General features: G+C 45.7%; 1 protein-coding gene across 1 annotated transcript; it reads left to right on the top strand.

Annotated features, from left to right (window-relative positions):
* Positions 1 to 908: 908 nt before the first annotated feature.
* MYBPHL (myosin binding protein H like) lies at positions 909 to 14,305 on the top strand. The gene is made up of 8 exons (XM_079131163.1): positions 909 to 1,186; positions 10,335 to 10,423; positions 10,934 to 11,129; positions 11,631 to 11,770; positions 11,900 to 12,059; positions 12,142 to 12,278; positions 13,275 to 13,461; positions 14,280 to 14,305. The coding sequence occupies exons 1-8, from the start codon at positions 1,042 to 1,044 to the stop codon at positions 14,288 to 14,290; spliced, it is 1,065 nt and encodes a 354-aa protein (XP_078987289.1). The 5' UTR covers positions 909 to 1,041; the 3' UTR covers positions 14,291 to 14,305.
* The last annotated feature ends 2,432 nt before the right edge of the window (positions 14,306 to 16,737 follow it).

Raw genomic sequence — 16,737 nt, 5'->3', positions numbered from 1 at the left:
CATCAGCATCCCTTGTTTCATGGACCTGCAACTCTGAGTCACCAGCTGGTGACAAGAGTGGTACAGCCAGAAGTCACACCTCCCTTCCTCCAGGAGCTCTCCTCCCTCAGCCCCACTGCCTCTCACTTCATTTGTGCTTTATCTCCTAGGAAGGGAGCCATTGACACTCAAAATACTAGCCTGACCTAAAAATAGCTTCCATTTATCGAGCACTGCATTCTGCTAAACACTTTACAGAGATTAGCTCTTTTAATCCACACAACGACCCTATGATTATTATTATCTCCATTTTACAGATGAGGAAACAGACTGAAGAGACACTGTCGGGCTGGGGGTGCAAATCAGTGGCAGAGCCCTTGCCTAGCACATGCTAGACCCTGGGTTCCACCCCAGCACCTGGTATGTAGCAAGTCACACAGCTAGCTGGTGACAGAGCCCAAGTAGAGCCTGGGTGGTTGAGTAGTGGTCGGTAGTCTCTGCAGTGTGCAGGCTCCACAGGGCACTGCCCTGCTCTGGGGGCAGGGCTGGGGCAAAGAAAGGGAGCAGGTGGAGAGGATGGGGACGGCCCTGTGAAGGGCGAGTGATGAGACTTCACAACTCACTGAATGTGGGAGCAGCTAAAGGTGTGCCTGTGGGTCAGCTGGTCTTGGGGCCTGAAGCCCTGTTGGGTGAGCAGGAGGTCAGAAGCTGAGATGTCATCCAATCCTCCCAACAGAAGCCAGAGGTCCCTTTTGGATGGTCTGTGCTCAAGCTCACCCCTCCCTCCCTAGTGCTGTGTGGGTGTCATCTCTCTTCCAAGATAACAGGGCCACCTCGGCCCTCCTCTTGTGGCTATTCTGGGCTACTCTCTGATCCTTCTCTCTTCCCCTAGCCCCAACTTCACCCTTCTGCTGGGAGTAGGTGGGTGGGGAAAGGCCAGCCCACTTACATAAGCCTGTGACTGGGACCCCAGGAGGCCAGCCCAGGGAGCAGGTGCTCAGCCCCTCCTTTACCACCAACAGTGAAAATCTTCTGCTGGAGCCCAGCCTGGGGTGGCCCAGCATGGAGGCAGCCACAACTCTGGAGGTGGTCTCAGGCTCCAAGCTGCAGGTGGGAGAAGCCAATCACGCAGATGCCGAACAGCCCCAGGCTTCGCTGGGACAGCGGGTGGGCAGCCTCACTCACCAGCTCTTGCCCTCCGTGGAAGGTTAGTACTGGCAGATGCCAAGGGTTGGGAGGCTGAGTAGTGGGATTTGGGGAGAACTTCCCTACTGCCCCAGCTGCACCTCCTTAAGTGTTGGCACAGCTTAATGACTTTATGAGACTATGGGATGGGTATTTAGGACACTACATCATTCAATAGAGTCTCCACCTGCCTCCTTGAATTCTTCCTTGCTGCTCAAATGTCTTCTGGATTTTTGCTTTTTAGCTGAGAAGTCAGCGAATAGTGTTCGTGGGTACTTTATAGTGACTAGAAATCATATTTTTATTTTTACCTTTAAAAAAATGTCTGTCACTGGGACTGGGAGGACCTGAAGTGTTAATGGACAGTTGGGCAGGAAGGGTGAGATGGCAGCTATCTGCAGTGGGAGAAGGGAAATCAAAAGTTGAGGCCACTGAGAGGCTAAGTATTGATCAACACAGTGACACTCAGCCTCTCCCTAGACAGTGCCATGGCCTTGGGGCCCCCTCCAACACCCCTGCTGCTCCCATGGGAAATCCTGGCCTTTCAGAGATGGAGCTCATGACATGGAGCCCTTCTGGGAGAAGCACTTGATTCCCATCCATGTGGATCTCTGTGAAGAGGCATTCTAGAGCTGGGAGGAGTTTGGTGTCCCTTCCAATCCCAGGATGCCCTACTGCCCACCCTAATACCAAATGCCCCTGTAGCTCACCTGGGTGACCCTGGGACCCAAGCACATGTGTGCATCATGCCGAACCTGCTCAGCAGACTAGAGAATAAGAATAGAAGCTGGACTCTTCCTTCCGCATAAGGATCAGAAGCAGCCACAGGGCTATTAAAGTTAATATAGCTGCTTGGAGCCCCAGCTTTCAGCACCTTAAAGTCCTAAGTGCAAAGGACGCAAGGACCACACACTAGAGACCCATGGACTCCCAGGGTAGGAAGAGGTAGGAGAAAAGATACTCTGAACTTAGAGGCAAAGATCTGGGCTCCATTCCCAGTGCTCGCTTTGGCATCTCTGTGACCTTGGACAAGTCAATTAACCACTCAGTTTCAATTTCTTGTCTGTAAAATAGTGATTGATGAACATCTATATAGTAGGGTAGATGAAAGGATTGCCAAGATAATCCAAAGTGGTTTGGAAGAGGTAAATCAAAATGTGAATCCATAATATCTCCAAGTCAAGATGGAGGCCAAGAGTTCCATCTCCATGTAGGCTGGTGCAGGAAAGCTCTTCACCCCATAACATCCTAATGTAAAAGACACTAGGTTTTCAGTGTTCGGGAACAAAGAATTGGTGGTTTGTCCCTTTGAAGAAGTAAGAGGAGCAGCAGCTCAGGAGGCTGAGGCAGGAGGATCGTGAGTTCAAAACCAGCTTCAGCAATTTAGCAAGGCCCTAAACAACTCAGTGAGATCCTGTCTCTAAATAAATTTTTTTTAAAAAGGGGGTGGGGTGGGGATATGGCTCAGTGGTTAAGTACCCCTGGGTTCAATCCCCAGTACCAAAAAAAAAAAAAAAAAAAAAAAAAATAGGGGAAGCAGAAGTTACTGTGCATGTGTTAAACTGAGGCAAATAAGGCAGAAAGCCAGTTTCTTCCCCTAACAACAACAACAACAACAACAACAACAAAAAACACAGGAAGAGGGAATGAGAACCAAGACTGCTAAACCCTCAGTTCTCTCTCCTGGCCTCCATGGAACCCTGGGGGTGGGCACTTATCTCACGAGGCTTCTGGCCTCTGCCTGCAGAGCAGGACACAGTGGGCAGATAGCTTCTGACAATCCATGGCCACATAACTTCTTGTATGGGCCACAGCTCTACACACTGCAGGCTTCTACCACCAGCCAGTGGCTCGACCCAGTAGTATCCCAGAGGTGACGGGCATTAAGGACACCCTTTGACACTTTGCAAAGTACATGTGTCTGTTAGCTGCTTGGAAAAAGAAGACCTGAGTTCAAATCCCTCTGTCTCTTCACTTTAAGGGAGTCAATTCACTTCTTAGGGCCTCAATCTGTAAATTAAGAAGTTGTACTAAATCCAAATATTAACTAGATAGATATTAATTATCTGTCTAGATAGATATTAATTAATCCAAATATTAATTAGATAGCTAGGGACCCCCAAGAAAATCTGATGAAAGATGTGCCCTCTTGCCCCAGGAAAAACACATCAAAACAGTTCAGGGAGTTTGCAGAGTCGCTGAAGCCCATCCAAAGATCCTTCAAGGTGCCAGGGACTAGGTGAACCCTAAGTTTCCTGAGAGCTCCAAAGACCTTCCCCCTCTTAACTCCTCATCTTAATCATAGAGGGTCCGGGGACAAGGGGGATGCCTTGAGCACATGTGGGAAATAGAGCAGACAGAAATTAATTTGCAAGATCAAAATACAATGCAACTGACCAGCAATGAGCTTTCAGTCAAGCAAGCCTGCTTTGTGACTGAATAAGGGGACGGGAGGAGGCTGGCATTGGTAACCGCTATATGTCTAACAGTACAGCACTTAGGCATGGCATCCTGGCAACAAAATTTGGCAGAGGCTAGAGGAGAACTTCCAAACTAGTAGGGGCTCTGGAAGAGGCTGCATCCCTGCCATGAAGAAGATGAGTCCCTGAGACAGAAGAGGGAGGGCCCAGCTGCTGACTTCAGCATAATTGATGCAACTGACTTGAACCCTCTTTCACTCTGAACTGTCCTGTGACTTCCAGGCTTGGGAAGTTGAGTCTCATGCCTGAGAGCAAGGTTCCTCCCTTCCTCCTTCTCCTTCTTCCTTTCTCTCCTCCTTTCTTCCACAAATTATTTTTGTGCCTATTATGTGCCAGGCACTGCTGTAGGTGTTTTAATTCTGGTTTCGGAAATGAATAAAATAGCAAAACTAACTGCCCTCATTGAGGTTATATTCTAAGACAGGAAGTTGGGCAATTAATAAACACGTAAAGTATATAGTATGTCAGATGGTGATAAACACTATGCCAAAAATAACACAGGGAAGAAGATAGAAAGTGCTGGGGTAAGAAGATTGCAAATTTCCTGTTTCAAAAAGGATACTCCTTGAAGACCTACAAATAAGGCAACATTTGAGCATCATAAGAGAGATTTAAGGGGAATATTTTCTATGCAGAGATAACAAGAACAGAAGCCCTGAGGCAGGAATGTGCTTTATGGTTGTTAAAAATATGAGAGCACGGAGGTGCATGCCTTAATCCCAGCAGCTTGGGAGGATCGAAGGTTCAAAGCCAGCCTCAGCAATTTAGTGAGACAAAGCAACTCAGTGAGACCCTCTTTCTAAATAAAATACAAAATAGGACTGGGGATGTGGCTCAGTGGCCAAGTGACTCTGAGTTCAATCCCTTGTACAAAAAAAAAAAAAAAAATCTGTCATACATGACTAAAAAGAACAAATAAAAAATCAAAAAAAAATAACCATGGAAAAAAGTGATTAACACAAGAGGGGTGCCGAAATCAGAAGGGTGGTAGGATAATGAAGCACAGATCTCAGCGATGCTAAAGAACTACTGGTGTTGCTGGGCACAGTGGGATTACAGTCTCTGCCTGTAATCCCAGAGCCTGGGGAGGTTGAGGCAGAAGGATTGCAAGTTTGAGGCCAGCCTCAGCAATTTAGCAAGACCCTGTCTCAAAATTTTTTATAAAGGGCTAGGGATGTAGTTCAGTGGTAAAGGGCCCTTGAGTTCAATCCCCAATACAAAACAAAAACAAAAACACACAAAAATGCTGATGTTGCACCTTTAGAAAGAAATAAGATATGGGGCTGGGGTTGTAACTCAGTGGTAGAGCATTTGCCTAGCATATGTGAGGCACTGGTTTTGATTCTCAGCACCACATATAAATAAATAAAATAAAGGTCCATCGACAACTAAAAAATTTTTTAAAAAAAGAAGTGAGATAAAGGATTGAAGATTGTATTACACGTAGGATAGACCAATGGATGAAACAAATAGATCTCAGAAATAATGGATGTTTCTTTCTCACTAGCATAAGAACTGAAAATGAGTGTCCCTATTCAGCAGATAGGTCTCCAAGCAGCAAATCGGGGTTGCAGGCCTTTTTCATAAGGGTCCCATGATCATCTGCACACAGGTCTTAACCCAGAAGTGATTCCCACCATTTCCACTCGCATTTCATTGGCAAGAACTAGTCTTACGGTCTGCATTAAGGGGGGTGGTAGGAAGTGTCCCTCGCTGGGCAGTCACTTCTCGGAGATAATTTCACTCTGCAAGGGATAACCATTTTCATGGCCAAGTAGCCGTCTCTTACTTGGAGGTGTTGAGATGCTTACAGTTCAGACCATATAGAGGTTGCAGTTCCTACTCTAGAGACTTAGGGTCCAGTGGCTGAAGCTGGGGAGGACAAAAATCTTTGGAGGAGTGGTGGGCCAGAATGGGCCGGCCCGGCAGGGTTGAAAGGATGGGTGATGAAATCTCCAAGAATCAGGTCTGAAGCAGTGTTGAGAAGACAGAACCATTGAGCTGCCTCTAAAACCAACTATGAGGCAAGACTGATAGAGGAGGGGCCGGGTCTTTATCACAGAAAAGTGTTGCCTGTTTCTCCATCCTTTCATGTTTTCTGATCTGCACTTCACGCCTTCAAGGAGGTGATACTCTTCACAAGGTTATTCTGTGGTCATCACACTCCTTTCCCATCACAGTCCTCCAGGCAGGTTTCTAAGGTCAAGGTCACACCCTAGGTATCTGTGAATGTTTCTCTAAGACATGCTGGTATTCCGATCCCTGGAAATCTTTAGTTTCAAAGCCACAGTTCACCTTGGGCATTTGCTTTCTTTGGGGAATCATTTATTCACAAAGGCACACACACACACATGTGTGTGTGTGTGTGTGTATGTGTGTGTCACTCTGCTGTCACACACACACAAACACACATGCACAGCATGCATGCACACTCACCCCTTCACTATTCAGGCCACAATTAATGACATTGGTTTGAACTATAGAGCCTTAGGGAATTGCTGGAAGAAAGTCTCTGGTCATATGAAAGGAAATTATGAGAGGATCTGAACAATTATTTCCCAGGAGAATAAAAAAAGAAAATGGGCATAACTTCAACAGAGTAAAATAAGAAACCAGGCACAGTGGTCCATGCCTGTAATCCCAGTTACTCAGGAAATTAAGGCAGGAGGATCCCAAGTTTGAGGCCATCCTGGGCAATTTAGCAAGATCCTGTCTGAAATTTAAAAAAAAAAAAAATTAAAGGGACTGGCTATGTAGCTTGGTGGGTTCAATCCCCAGTACACACACACATACATGTACGTATATATTTATATATTAGATATTAGAAGGAATTCTCTAATCAGGAGGAATCAAGATCTTGAATTATTCTCCTCTACAAATGTCTGAGAAAGAAGTAGACAACATTCTGAGAGAGAGAGTGCTGAGAGCACCCTGCTCAGAGTTCTTGGCTCCCAAAGGGCTTTTCAAAATGCCTTTTTCCCAAGACTCTGTGAAGGGAGAAAATCAAACTGGGGCTGTCACAGACCTGGTCTGAGAAAACTGAAGCTCTAGGCTTTGGTCACATCCCTCCTGGCCTCTGAGGAGAAGGAAGACCTTGGGTTCAGGAGAAGCCATGCTCCCCAAGGTCAGTACAATTTACACCTCGCTTGACTGTGGAGCTGTGAAAAGAGAGGCCTCAAATGAGCCCTGTTACATTCTGAGCAAGAGTCAGATTGCTGCTGGGCTGAGTTGGGAGGACACTGGAGAACTCACTGCTGACCGGGCACCTGGCACTGCCAAACTCTCTTCTGCACTTCCAGCCCTTTGTCTCTGGGGGCTGAGAGGCTACGAAGAGCAGCACCCCACCCGCTTACCCTCAGAGGGGCCAGATACTGCTAACTTCAGTTCCACCGTGTTGCCAGGGAATCCCACTTATAAACAAGCAAGAGGCTGGGAACCCTCTTGGAGGGACAGCTTGCCACCTCACTGCCACCACAGCCTTCCTCTGCTGGCTCTGTACCAGCAGAGCTCCCCTAAGTTTTCCAAAGCCATTCTGAAATCCTACCCTAATTCCCCCACCAGAGCTTATGTTCTACATAAACCTATTCCTTTCATTTTCCTCTTTAGTTCCTGTGAAAGAAAGCTAACATTTTCAAAGAAGTTTTTCCAATAAACAAAAGAAACGCTAGGTAGAAATAAACATATACATTAGTGTGAATCTACCATTTCCTACCCAAGGTCTCGGCAGAGACAGGCTCAGTCGCACATTTTCCAGGCGTGAAGGCCTGGGTTCCTTTCCTCATCTTGACCCTTTTCAGTCTTTGAGTCTATATATCCCTTTGCCTTCCCTTCTTTGCCTCCTCCCTGCAGGCCACTGAAGGTCACATGAGAGCCTCACTTTGATGCTCAGCTCTAGGCAGACACTGGTGAGCAGGTGAATGGACAGATAGAACATGCTCAGAGAGTGCATTCTTCCGACATACAAGAAGGCCAGAGTCTTGGGTGACAGGTGTGATTTTACAACTGGCCTGGAGATCTCCAGCAAATCAATTCTTCTCTCTGAGTCCTTTTTCTTCCAGTTGTCCCTTGTTCCAGGTAATCACCAGGGTCCTTCATTATAATGCCAGACATAGGTACTTCTGACCCAGTGACTGCAGAAATGAAATCAAGCCAAGGAGTTTGAGCACACGGCAAAGCTTTAACGAGGGGTAGGGTTACCTCAAGGAGACAGGACACAGCACTGACAGAAAGAGATCAGGTTGCTCCCTGAACAAAGGAAGGGTCCAGTGTTTTATCAAGATGCTGGGCTGGGCTAGGATCTGGTCATTTTCCACAGGTTATGGGTCATAATTTTTCAAGGAATGTCTTCCTTGAGGAAGATGCATACCCATTGCTATTTAGTTTATTCTTGGAGAATTTTTTTTTTTCAGTACTAGGGATTGAACCAGGGATGCTCTATCACTGAGCTATAGCCCCAGCCCTTTTTATTTTTTATTTTGAGAAAGGGTCTCACTAAGTTGCCTTTGCTGGTCTTGAACTTATGATCCTCCTTTCTCAGCCTCCTGAGTCACTGGGGTTATAGGTGTTCACCTAGCTCTTGGAGATGTTCTGATATCAATATTTCGGCTTTCATGGTGTAACTCTATGGCTATAAGATAGTTGAAAAGTGTGAGAGAGAAGGAGGAAAGAAAAGAAAAAAAATGCATGCCAATTTGAAGGAATTGGCAGCTTAGGGGCTTACAACCTTGGGTGTTTTTCCATGCTTTCTTTGTACCATTCCTTTGATAGATGACAGGTCAGGGGCTAAGGCCCTGGGGTTTTAGTATTCTGTCCCATGATGGTCCTCAACTATCTCGATAACTCTGATAGTCTGTAGGCAGCACAGGGACAGCAGAGTCATCTCCTCTCCAACCCTCTCCCCCATAAGGGAGAGAAATAACCCTTGTGAAGGGTTATTTCCCTACCCAACACTGGGAAACCAAGCTCAATAAGACAAGGTTTTGACCCTCCTTTCCATTTACAGTTCTCTTTTTCAAAAAACCCTTAACTCATGTTTGCCTGTTTCTAACTCCTTGGTTACTTGCCAAGATGGCCACAGGAGAGGAACACATCACACAACACTTCTTCTGTTCTTCCCGCCCCGCCCCCAACTACCAAAGTCAGCAGAGGGCAATCAGAGCAGGGTCATTGCAGCCTGTGGCTCTGTCACTGCCCTGTTCCAGAGAACGCTCATGTCTCTTAGCATCCAGCTTCCAAGGTGCAATCCAAGATAGGTAAAAGCATAAGCTACACACCAAAAGAGGAAACTAGAGAAGTGAAATAACCCCTCACCACTGAATCTGTATTCATTTACAATGGACAAGTGATCTTGAGACAATAATGGGGGAGGGCCTACAAATTGAGGTGTAGGAAAAACATAGTCTGACCTCTGTTTATGTAATTTTAAATGTCATCCCTTAAATCTTTACTTCATGTACATATTTAAACAGTTCAATCTGTAAGTAAACATATTTGTGTTAGGGTGAATGCTCAGGAATGTATTTACAAGGAAATGTGTGTTATCAAAAAGTTTGGAATCTGCTATTGAGCCGTCCTGCTTGCTTGCCACAGGAATGTACCAGGGATGGAGTTTTTTCAACAGCTAGGACTGAGTTTTGGCAGGGAGGCCTGGCTTGTTGGTGGGAACTGAGGCGCTGTCACTTAAGACAACAGCAGCAGGGGACTGTCTCTGCTTGAGAAAGAGTAAACAGCCGCCCTGGGAAGATGTCAATCTCAACCAGGCACCCAGAGGACCCAAGTGGGATAGTCCCACTTTGACAGTTTAGGAAGCCCGAGGCATACCCATGAAGAGAGAAATGGTGTCTGATCATTCTCCAAACCTTACACTCAGCACCTTCTGAAGTATCTCCTATCTACATTCTGGAAGCCAATAAATGTCATCTAATCTTTACGCTTCACTGGGATAGGCCTGGGAGATCAAAGGGAAGTGAGCGGTGGATCTAATCTCTCCCAGATTTTGTTTGTACAAAGTGATCCTCCACCAACTGGAAGAATACCATGCAGGCATTGGGAACACGGTGGCCACACAAAGGAAGGGACCCAGATGCAGGCTCCCTGTGATGACATCAGTGCTGTCTCAGTGGGAGGCTGCTTGGGTCCAGGGTGTTGCTCTGCCTGCAGAACAGGAAAGCATTCTCCTAGAGTCCACACCTAACTGGCGGTTGGGGATTAATATTGAAAGTGACCTCCAGACAAGCAAAGTTGCTGAGAACCAATGCAGAAAAGGGTTGGAAAGACACACCACACATACAGGACTGGTCTGAGTGCAAACAGACAAAACTCTGGTTGCTGAGAGTCAGTAGTTGAGAATTATAAATTAAAAGTGGCAGTCTTACACTCCAGTGTTCTTTCTGCAGGGACTTAAATGCTCTCCTGGTGTTCCTTTAGCCAATTGCTCTTCCCTAAATCCCAGCAAGACAATGCCAGTGGGCTCAGTGATAAAGCACATGCCTAGCAGGCACTGGACCCTAGGTTGATTCCCAGCACTGCCCAAGAGAAAGAAGGACAATGGGAACAATATTCCCATCTCCTAACATAGTGGCTTAATTTGTTGAAAGATGCCCTGGGTCATCACCATTAGTGTGCAATCTTAGTGTGTAGTATCCCCTTCCTCTGAGTATCCAATTTCTGTTCTCTCTTTCCATCACTCAGAGAACCCCAAGATCTGGCTACCTCGGGCCCTGAGGCAGACCTACATCCGGAAGGTTGGAGAAACAGTGAACCTACTAATCCCATTCCAGGTGATTATGCCAGTCCCTCACTAGGAGCAGGCCAAGGTTTTGATTTAGAAACAGATACCAAGAATCCTTCTAGCAATCAGGCAGTCTTCCTGGCCTTGAATAGAGAGGGTCACATCTCCAGAAGTCTAAGGCAAAATGCCCCATTTATTCTTCATTCCCGAGGGGGGTTTGGGTAGGGTCAGGGGTGCCTGTGAGGAGAGTTAAGTTAATCCATGACTCTCTGTCTGCAGAAGTCTGGGAGCCCTCAAAGTGGAGAGCTCTTGGGAGTTTGGGCAGCTATTCAAGTTGGTCCCATGGGTGTCCATAACCTCAATTCCATCCCCTTTCCCATGATCTGAGGCCATTGCTGAAAGGAGGAAGTCCCCTGGAAGAGTCCACCAACTTCTAGTTCAAGGAATCTGCAGCTGCAAGTCAAGTAACCCTGTGGACCTGGGATGGATCTGAACCCAACTGCCTCAGGGAGGGTCCAGAAGCCTCTTGGACTGCTCCAGCCATATCTGCATTCCTCAGGGCAAGCCCAAACCTCGAGCCACCTGGACGCACAATGGCTGTGCCTTGGACACCAGTCGAGTGAGTGTGCGGAATGGGGAGCAAGACTCCATCCTCTTCATCAGAGAAGCTCAACGTGCTGACTCAGGCCACTACCAACTCTCTGTGAAGCTGGGTGGGCTAGAGGCCACTGCCACAATTGACATCCTGGTGATTGGTAAGTGGTGGGTGGGGTAGTCCCTAGGAATTCCCTCTTCAGGCTAAAGAGGAGCCATCTTAGGGAGAAAGGAAAGCTGGGCTGATGCCCCCACCCCAAGTCTGGAACATGCTGGTGGGTGAGGAGAGGAGCCTGAGCAAAGAAAAGGCCAAGCTAGGCAATGAGGCAGATGCCCGTAATCCCAGTGACTTGGTTGGCTGAGACAGGAGGATCACAAGTTCAAGACCAGCCTCAGCAACTTAGTGAGATCTTCAGCAATTTAGCAAGACCCTGTCTCAAAATAAAAATGTTAAAAGGGCTGGGAATGTAGCTCAGTGGTAAAGCACCCCTGGGTTCAATCGCCAGTACCAAAAAATAAAATAAAATAAACTTTGATAGGACACTTTTCTCAGTGGTGTTTAGTATGGAGAGAGGGAGAGAAAGGGGGTGGAGGGCACTCTTGACGTGATTTTGATGCATGTGGGTTGTACAGTGTCCACTGCCATGACTTTGCCCTTTCAGAAAGGCCAGGCCCTCCTCAGAGTATTAAGTTGGTGGATGTCTGGGGCTCCAACGCTACGCTGGAATGGACACCTCCCCAAGATACAGGCAACACAACGCTTCTGGGATACACGGTGCAGAAGGCTGACACAAAATCTGGGGTGAGGTGTAGCTGGAAAGGAAGGAGGGAGGGATAAGGCATTCTGGAATGGTAATGCGTTCTGGCAGCTCCGTGTGGGATGAGCTCATAAAACAGTCATCTCATGCATGGCACTTTCTGGGGCCCCCAGTTGTGGTTCACGGTGCTGGAGCAATATCACCGCAATAGCTGCATTGTCTCCAACCTCATTGTGGGCAACTCCTATGCCTTTCGTGTCTTTGCTGAAAACCAGTGTGGACTCAGTGAAACAGCCCCCGTCACAGCTGATCTTGCCCACATCCAGAAAGCAGGTAAGGAAGGCACAGAGACCACACTAGAAAAACCTAAAGAGTTGAAGAGGGATGGGGATCTCATGCCACATCATGCCCACAGCTACTGTTTACAAGACCAAGGGGTTTGCCCAGCGGGACTTCTCTGAAGCCCCAAAGTTTACCCAGCCTCTGGCAGACTGTACTACAATCACTGGCTATGATACCCAGCTCTTCTGCTGTGTCCGCGCTTTTCCCAGGGTGAGTGGGGAGTGGGGGCAGGGGTGAAGGGAGGGTACTGAGCTGTTTCATGCTCCCATCCTAACCTTAGTTATACCACAGAACTATCTAGAACTAGATGATGGCTATCCTTGTCATCATCTGCCTCTTTAATAGCAGGTTATTTAGGAACAGTCAGTGCATTTGTAGTTCCAGATGAACTGACGCAAATGATGTTTCCTTTTAGTGTTGATTCTTCATACACAAAGATGGCAGCTTGGAGTTGTTTATCTTGTAAGAGTGCTGGAGTCCCACTGGTTTGTCCTCACGCTTATCCATAACTCATCTATTCAGGGACAGATACATACAAGTTGCCTAGAGTTGGGCCTCTGGCCATAACTTTGAGTGAGGCTTTCTATTTAAAATCTAGGCACTGTTCACCATGCCATTGACAATCTTCACCAAGTACATTTTGGGTTATGAGGTGATATGGAGATAACATCTTAGAAGGGTGATATCAGTAAGCCCACTCTAGAAACTACTTTATAACCAGAGAGGACAGGAACTAGTCACAAGGCAACAGTGGCATTAGAATATGAATGGTTCACAATGTGTGTGTGTGTGTGTATATATATATATATATATATATATATATATATATATATATATATAGAGAGAGAGAGAGAGAGAGAGAGAGAGAGAGAGAGAAAGTGAGAGAGAAGACCCTGATGCCCAGAATTTATGATCCATGAAGGGTTGCTCAAGAAGTATTATACAGAAGTTATCCTTTTTCTTCCAGTCAGGGATACTTGATGAAGAAGGTGAGGTTTCAGGTGCTCTTTTCAATCAAATGAAGGAGCGTGCGTGGGGTATTGGTGAAAGTACTGGAAGGGAAATCTCCTCCCACAACCTTAGGGTCAGGGAGTCTTCCAGAAAGTCATTATCTACAAGCCTAGTGGGAAGAGTCCCAGATATTGAGCATAGAAAGAGCAATTTGTTCTTACTGTCTCTTTCTACCCCCTCATCTTTGTCTTCTAGCCCAAGATCATCTGGCTGAAGAACAAGATGGATATTCAAGGCAATCCCAAGTACAGAGCCCTCAGTCACCTGGGGATCTGCTCCCTAGAAATCCGCAAGCCTGGTCCCTTTGATGGAGGCATTTACACCTGCAAGGCAGTGAACGCCCTGGGAGAGGCATCTGTGGACTGTCGGGTGGACGTGAAAAGTAAGGGCAAGAGGGGAACTGGTGCCTTAGAGTGCCAGCCATCTCTCTCTCCCCTGGTGGAAAAGTCAGCACCCAGAGGTACAAGTTTAGATGGAGAAGGGCTTCCGGCTCTGGGCCCTCTTAACACTGTCACATTAGGAGGCATTTGAGGAGACATTTTTAGTATCCACTGTCTCATTTCCCTCTATCACCATTCTGTAATGTAAGAAAAATCGTTTGTTTTTTTCCTAGTTTGCAAAGGAGAAATCCCAAGCACAGGAGATAACTTTTTTACCCAAGATTTCCAGTATTGTTTAGTTAGAGCTGACACTACAGAGGCAATAAGTCCAAGTTCCCAATCATATCATTTTTTTTCTTTAAGTTATACAATCTCCTGACCCAGTCCAGGAAAACTACAACTGTTTATTTCTTCCCCCTCTGGTTTATTTAAAGGCAATATTGCAATCCTCCCTAGCTCTTTAAAATATTCATTCATGTATCCATCCCTGTCACCTTCTTCAGAGCTCCATCACTGCATTTAGCATATTATCTACTTATAGTTCTGTTCCCTCCTTAAACTCTAAGCACTGAGGGCAGGGACAAGGTCTTATGCACCTTTGTTTCCCCAGTGTCTAGTTTCTGGCACTGTCAAAATGTTCATTGCTTGAATCAGGAATGAATGGGCCTTCATATGTCCTATTCTTCTTTACGTATAGTCTCCCTAACTAGCATCATGGACTCCCAAAAACACAAAAGTAGAATATCCCTTCCCAATGCTTTGAAAGGTTTCCCAGAGATTTCTGAGATTTTAACATTGAGAAATGTCTGCATTCTTACAGCTCCTAACTGAGACTACCTAAATGGACATGGTGTCTTACCTGAGAAAGGTAAGAGAAGACAGACAGGGTGTCTTGATGGATCATTTTATATTTATGCTAGTGTTATTGATTCTGGGACAGATGTGTATTCCTGAGCCTCTCAACCATGTATCCCCTGGTGACCATTTTTTTAAAACCAATACTATTACCTCTGTAGAGAGAATTTGCCATAGATGAAGTCTACTTTCTCTGTATGTTGATGACAAAAAATCAAATTTAATGGTCCTCTGAAGAAGGGTGAGAGCATCTATTTAATCCTGAGGGGCTCTGTGGGAGGAACTAGGCAGTATTATAAGAAAAGTTGTTAAGGGATGGGGTTAAGAGTGAAAGAACAGCTGGGTATGGTGGTGCATGCTTGTAATTCTGGCAATTTGGGAGACTAAGGCAGGAGGATCACACATTTGAGGCCAACCTCAGCAACTTAGCAAAGCCCTGTCTCAAAATAAAAAATTTTAAAAAGCACCCCTGAGCTCAATCCCCAGGATCAAAAAGAAAAAAAAAAAAATCTGGGTGAGTAGGGACAGAAAGCTATTATTGTCCATTAAATGTTTCTACCTCAGGATCATAGGTAGAAGAAACATCAGTTTATGTGACTTTGAATGTCATGCATGCCTTCCTATCTAAGAGAAGGAAATCACCATTTTCATTATGTATCAACAGTAATTTAACATTTGGGTATGTGGTTCCCAAGCAGCCCATTATTCACAAAGTACAACTCAGTTATTTAGAATTTGGTAGCTCCTTCAAATTCTAAATCCTCCACAATAGATGTGTTGTAAATAAACTGATGAGCAAGATGAAAAAGAAGAGAGAATGAACAAGAATGAGCTCCCAACGTCCCCCTGAGTTGCAGCTCCTGACTAAGGAAAATTAAGAATGATCTCAATCCCTGAAGCCATTTACTTAAGCCCATCATTGATACGGAGCAAATAAAAACACTAAGGGCTGCATTAAAGCACAGACTCCCCTCAGGAGAGTTCTGTCTGCCAGCTGGCTCATGAATACCACCCTCTGTGTTGATGCGAGGCTGCATTGGTGCATGTATTTGCTGCTCTTTTCCCTCCTTCCAACCAGTGCCCAGCAATGACTCGGGGTAGGTAGTGAATTCATAGCACAGGTCCCTGGGACCATGAAGAGAGGTGGCCTCAGCTTCCCAGGTGTGCTCTGGCTATTTGCTACGACGGCCTCAAAATACCCTTTCTTTTCAGGGCCTCCAGGAAGCCTGACTGTGACAAGATGGTGTTCTTAAGGAGCTTTAGCACAATGTCTGGTTTGAAATAATCTAAATAAATGTGTGGCTCTTCAGTGCATCTGTCTGAGCCTTTCTATATGGGAAAAATATTTAGAGGGCTGGGGATATAGCTCAGTTGTTTGAGTGCTTGCCTCATAAGCACAAGGCCCTGGGTTCAATCCCCAGCACCACACACACACACACACACACACAAATTAGAAATTTAGATTTCTTTAGCTAGACTGTCTCTTCTTTCTGTTCTCTTCTTTCTTCTCCTCTTCTATAGCCATATTTTCTTCCACATGGGTTTCTGACACTGTCCTTTTCCCTAGGCAGTTCATGGCAGTTCATGAATTTAACTATACAGTAGGAGGTGCTGAAAAGAGGTGAAGATGACTTGCTCTCTTCTTCTATTGGATTTCTAATATAAGTTAGGCTAACAGAATGCATATCCATCACAAAGTGGCAAACAACAGGACAAACGCATACACAATTTGCTAATTACAGACAGCTCTCAGGCCTGAGCATCCCTTACTTAATTTGTTTTCATTTTTATATCAAATAAAATATTGAAGGCATTCTGTGATAGAATCTGCAAAAGATGGTAATAGTTCCTCCCATCCTCATATGGCCATGTTGCTCCTTCCACCAAGAGTTCCAATCTGTTTCCCCTTCCCTTGAATCCTGTGGCTTGATTTGGTCAAAAGAATGTAACTGAGGTGATGCTGTGGCAGTTCTTGGCCTGGGCCTTAAGAGATCTAATAGTTTTTGCTTTTGCTCTTGGAAGTCAACTCCTGTGTAAAGAATATCAAGCTAAACTATGAGAGGCCACATGGAAGACACCTTACATCCCAGCTAACAGCCAGCACCACAGGTCTAGAAACCTGTGGCCTCTGTAGACCTTTCAGCCCTAGTCAAACTCAATCAACACCTTATAGAGTACAGATAGCTTATCCCTGCAGAGCTCTACCCCAAGTGTAAAATCATGGGCAAACATATGGTTGCTGTTGTTTCAAACACTAATTTTTTAAGTGATCTTTTTACATGAAACATATAACTGGGGATGAGGATGTAGCACATGATAAGAGTTTTTCTAGCACATGTGAGGTCCTAGGTTCTATCCACAGTACTGCAAAAGACAAAAAAAAAAAAAAAAAAAACAAGTAACTGAAACAGCTTTCTATGCCT

This window comes from Sciurus vulgaris (assembly GCF_902686455.1).
Source record: "Sciurus vulgaris genome assembly, chromosome: 1".
Classification (NCBI taxonomy): Eukaryota; Metazoa; Chordata; class Mammalia; order Rodentia; family Sciuridae; genus Sciurus; species Sciurus vulgaris.
Note: the sequence above shows the minus strand (reverse complement) of the source record. Positions and strands in the feature narration are given on the sequence as shown.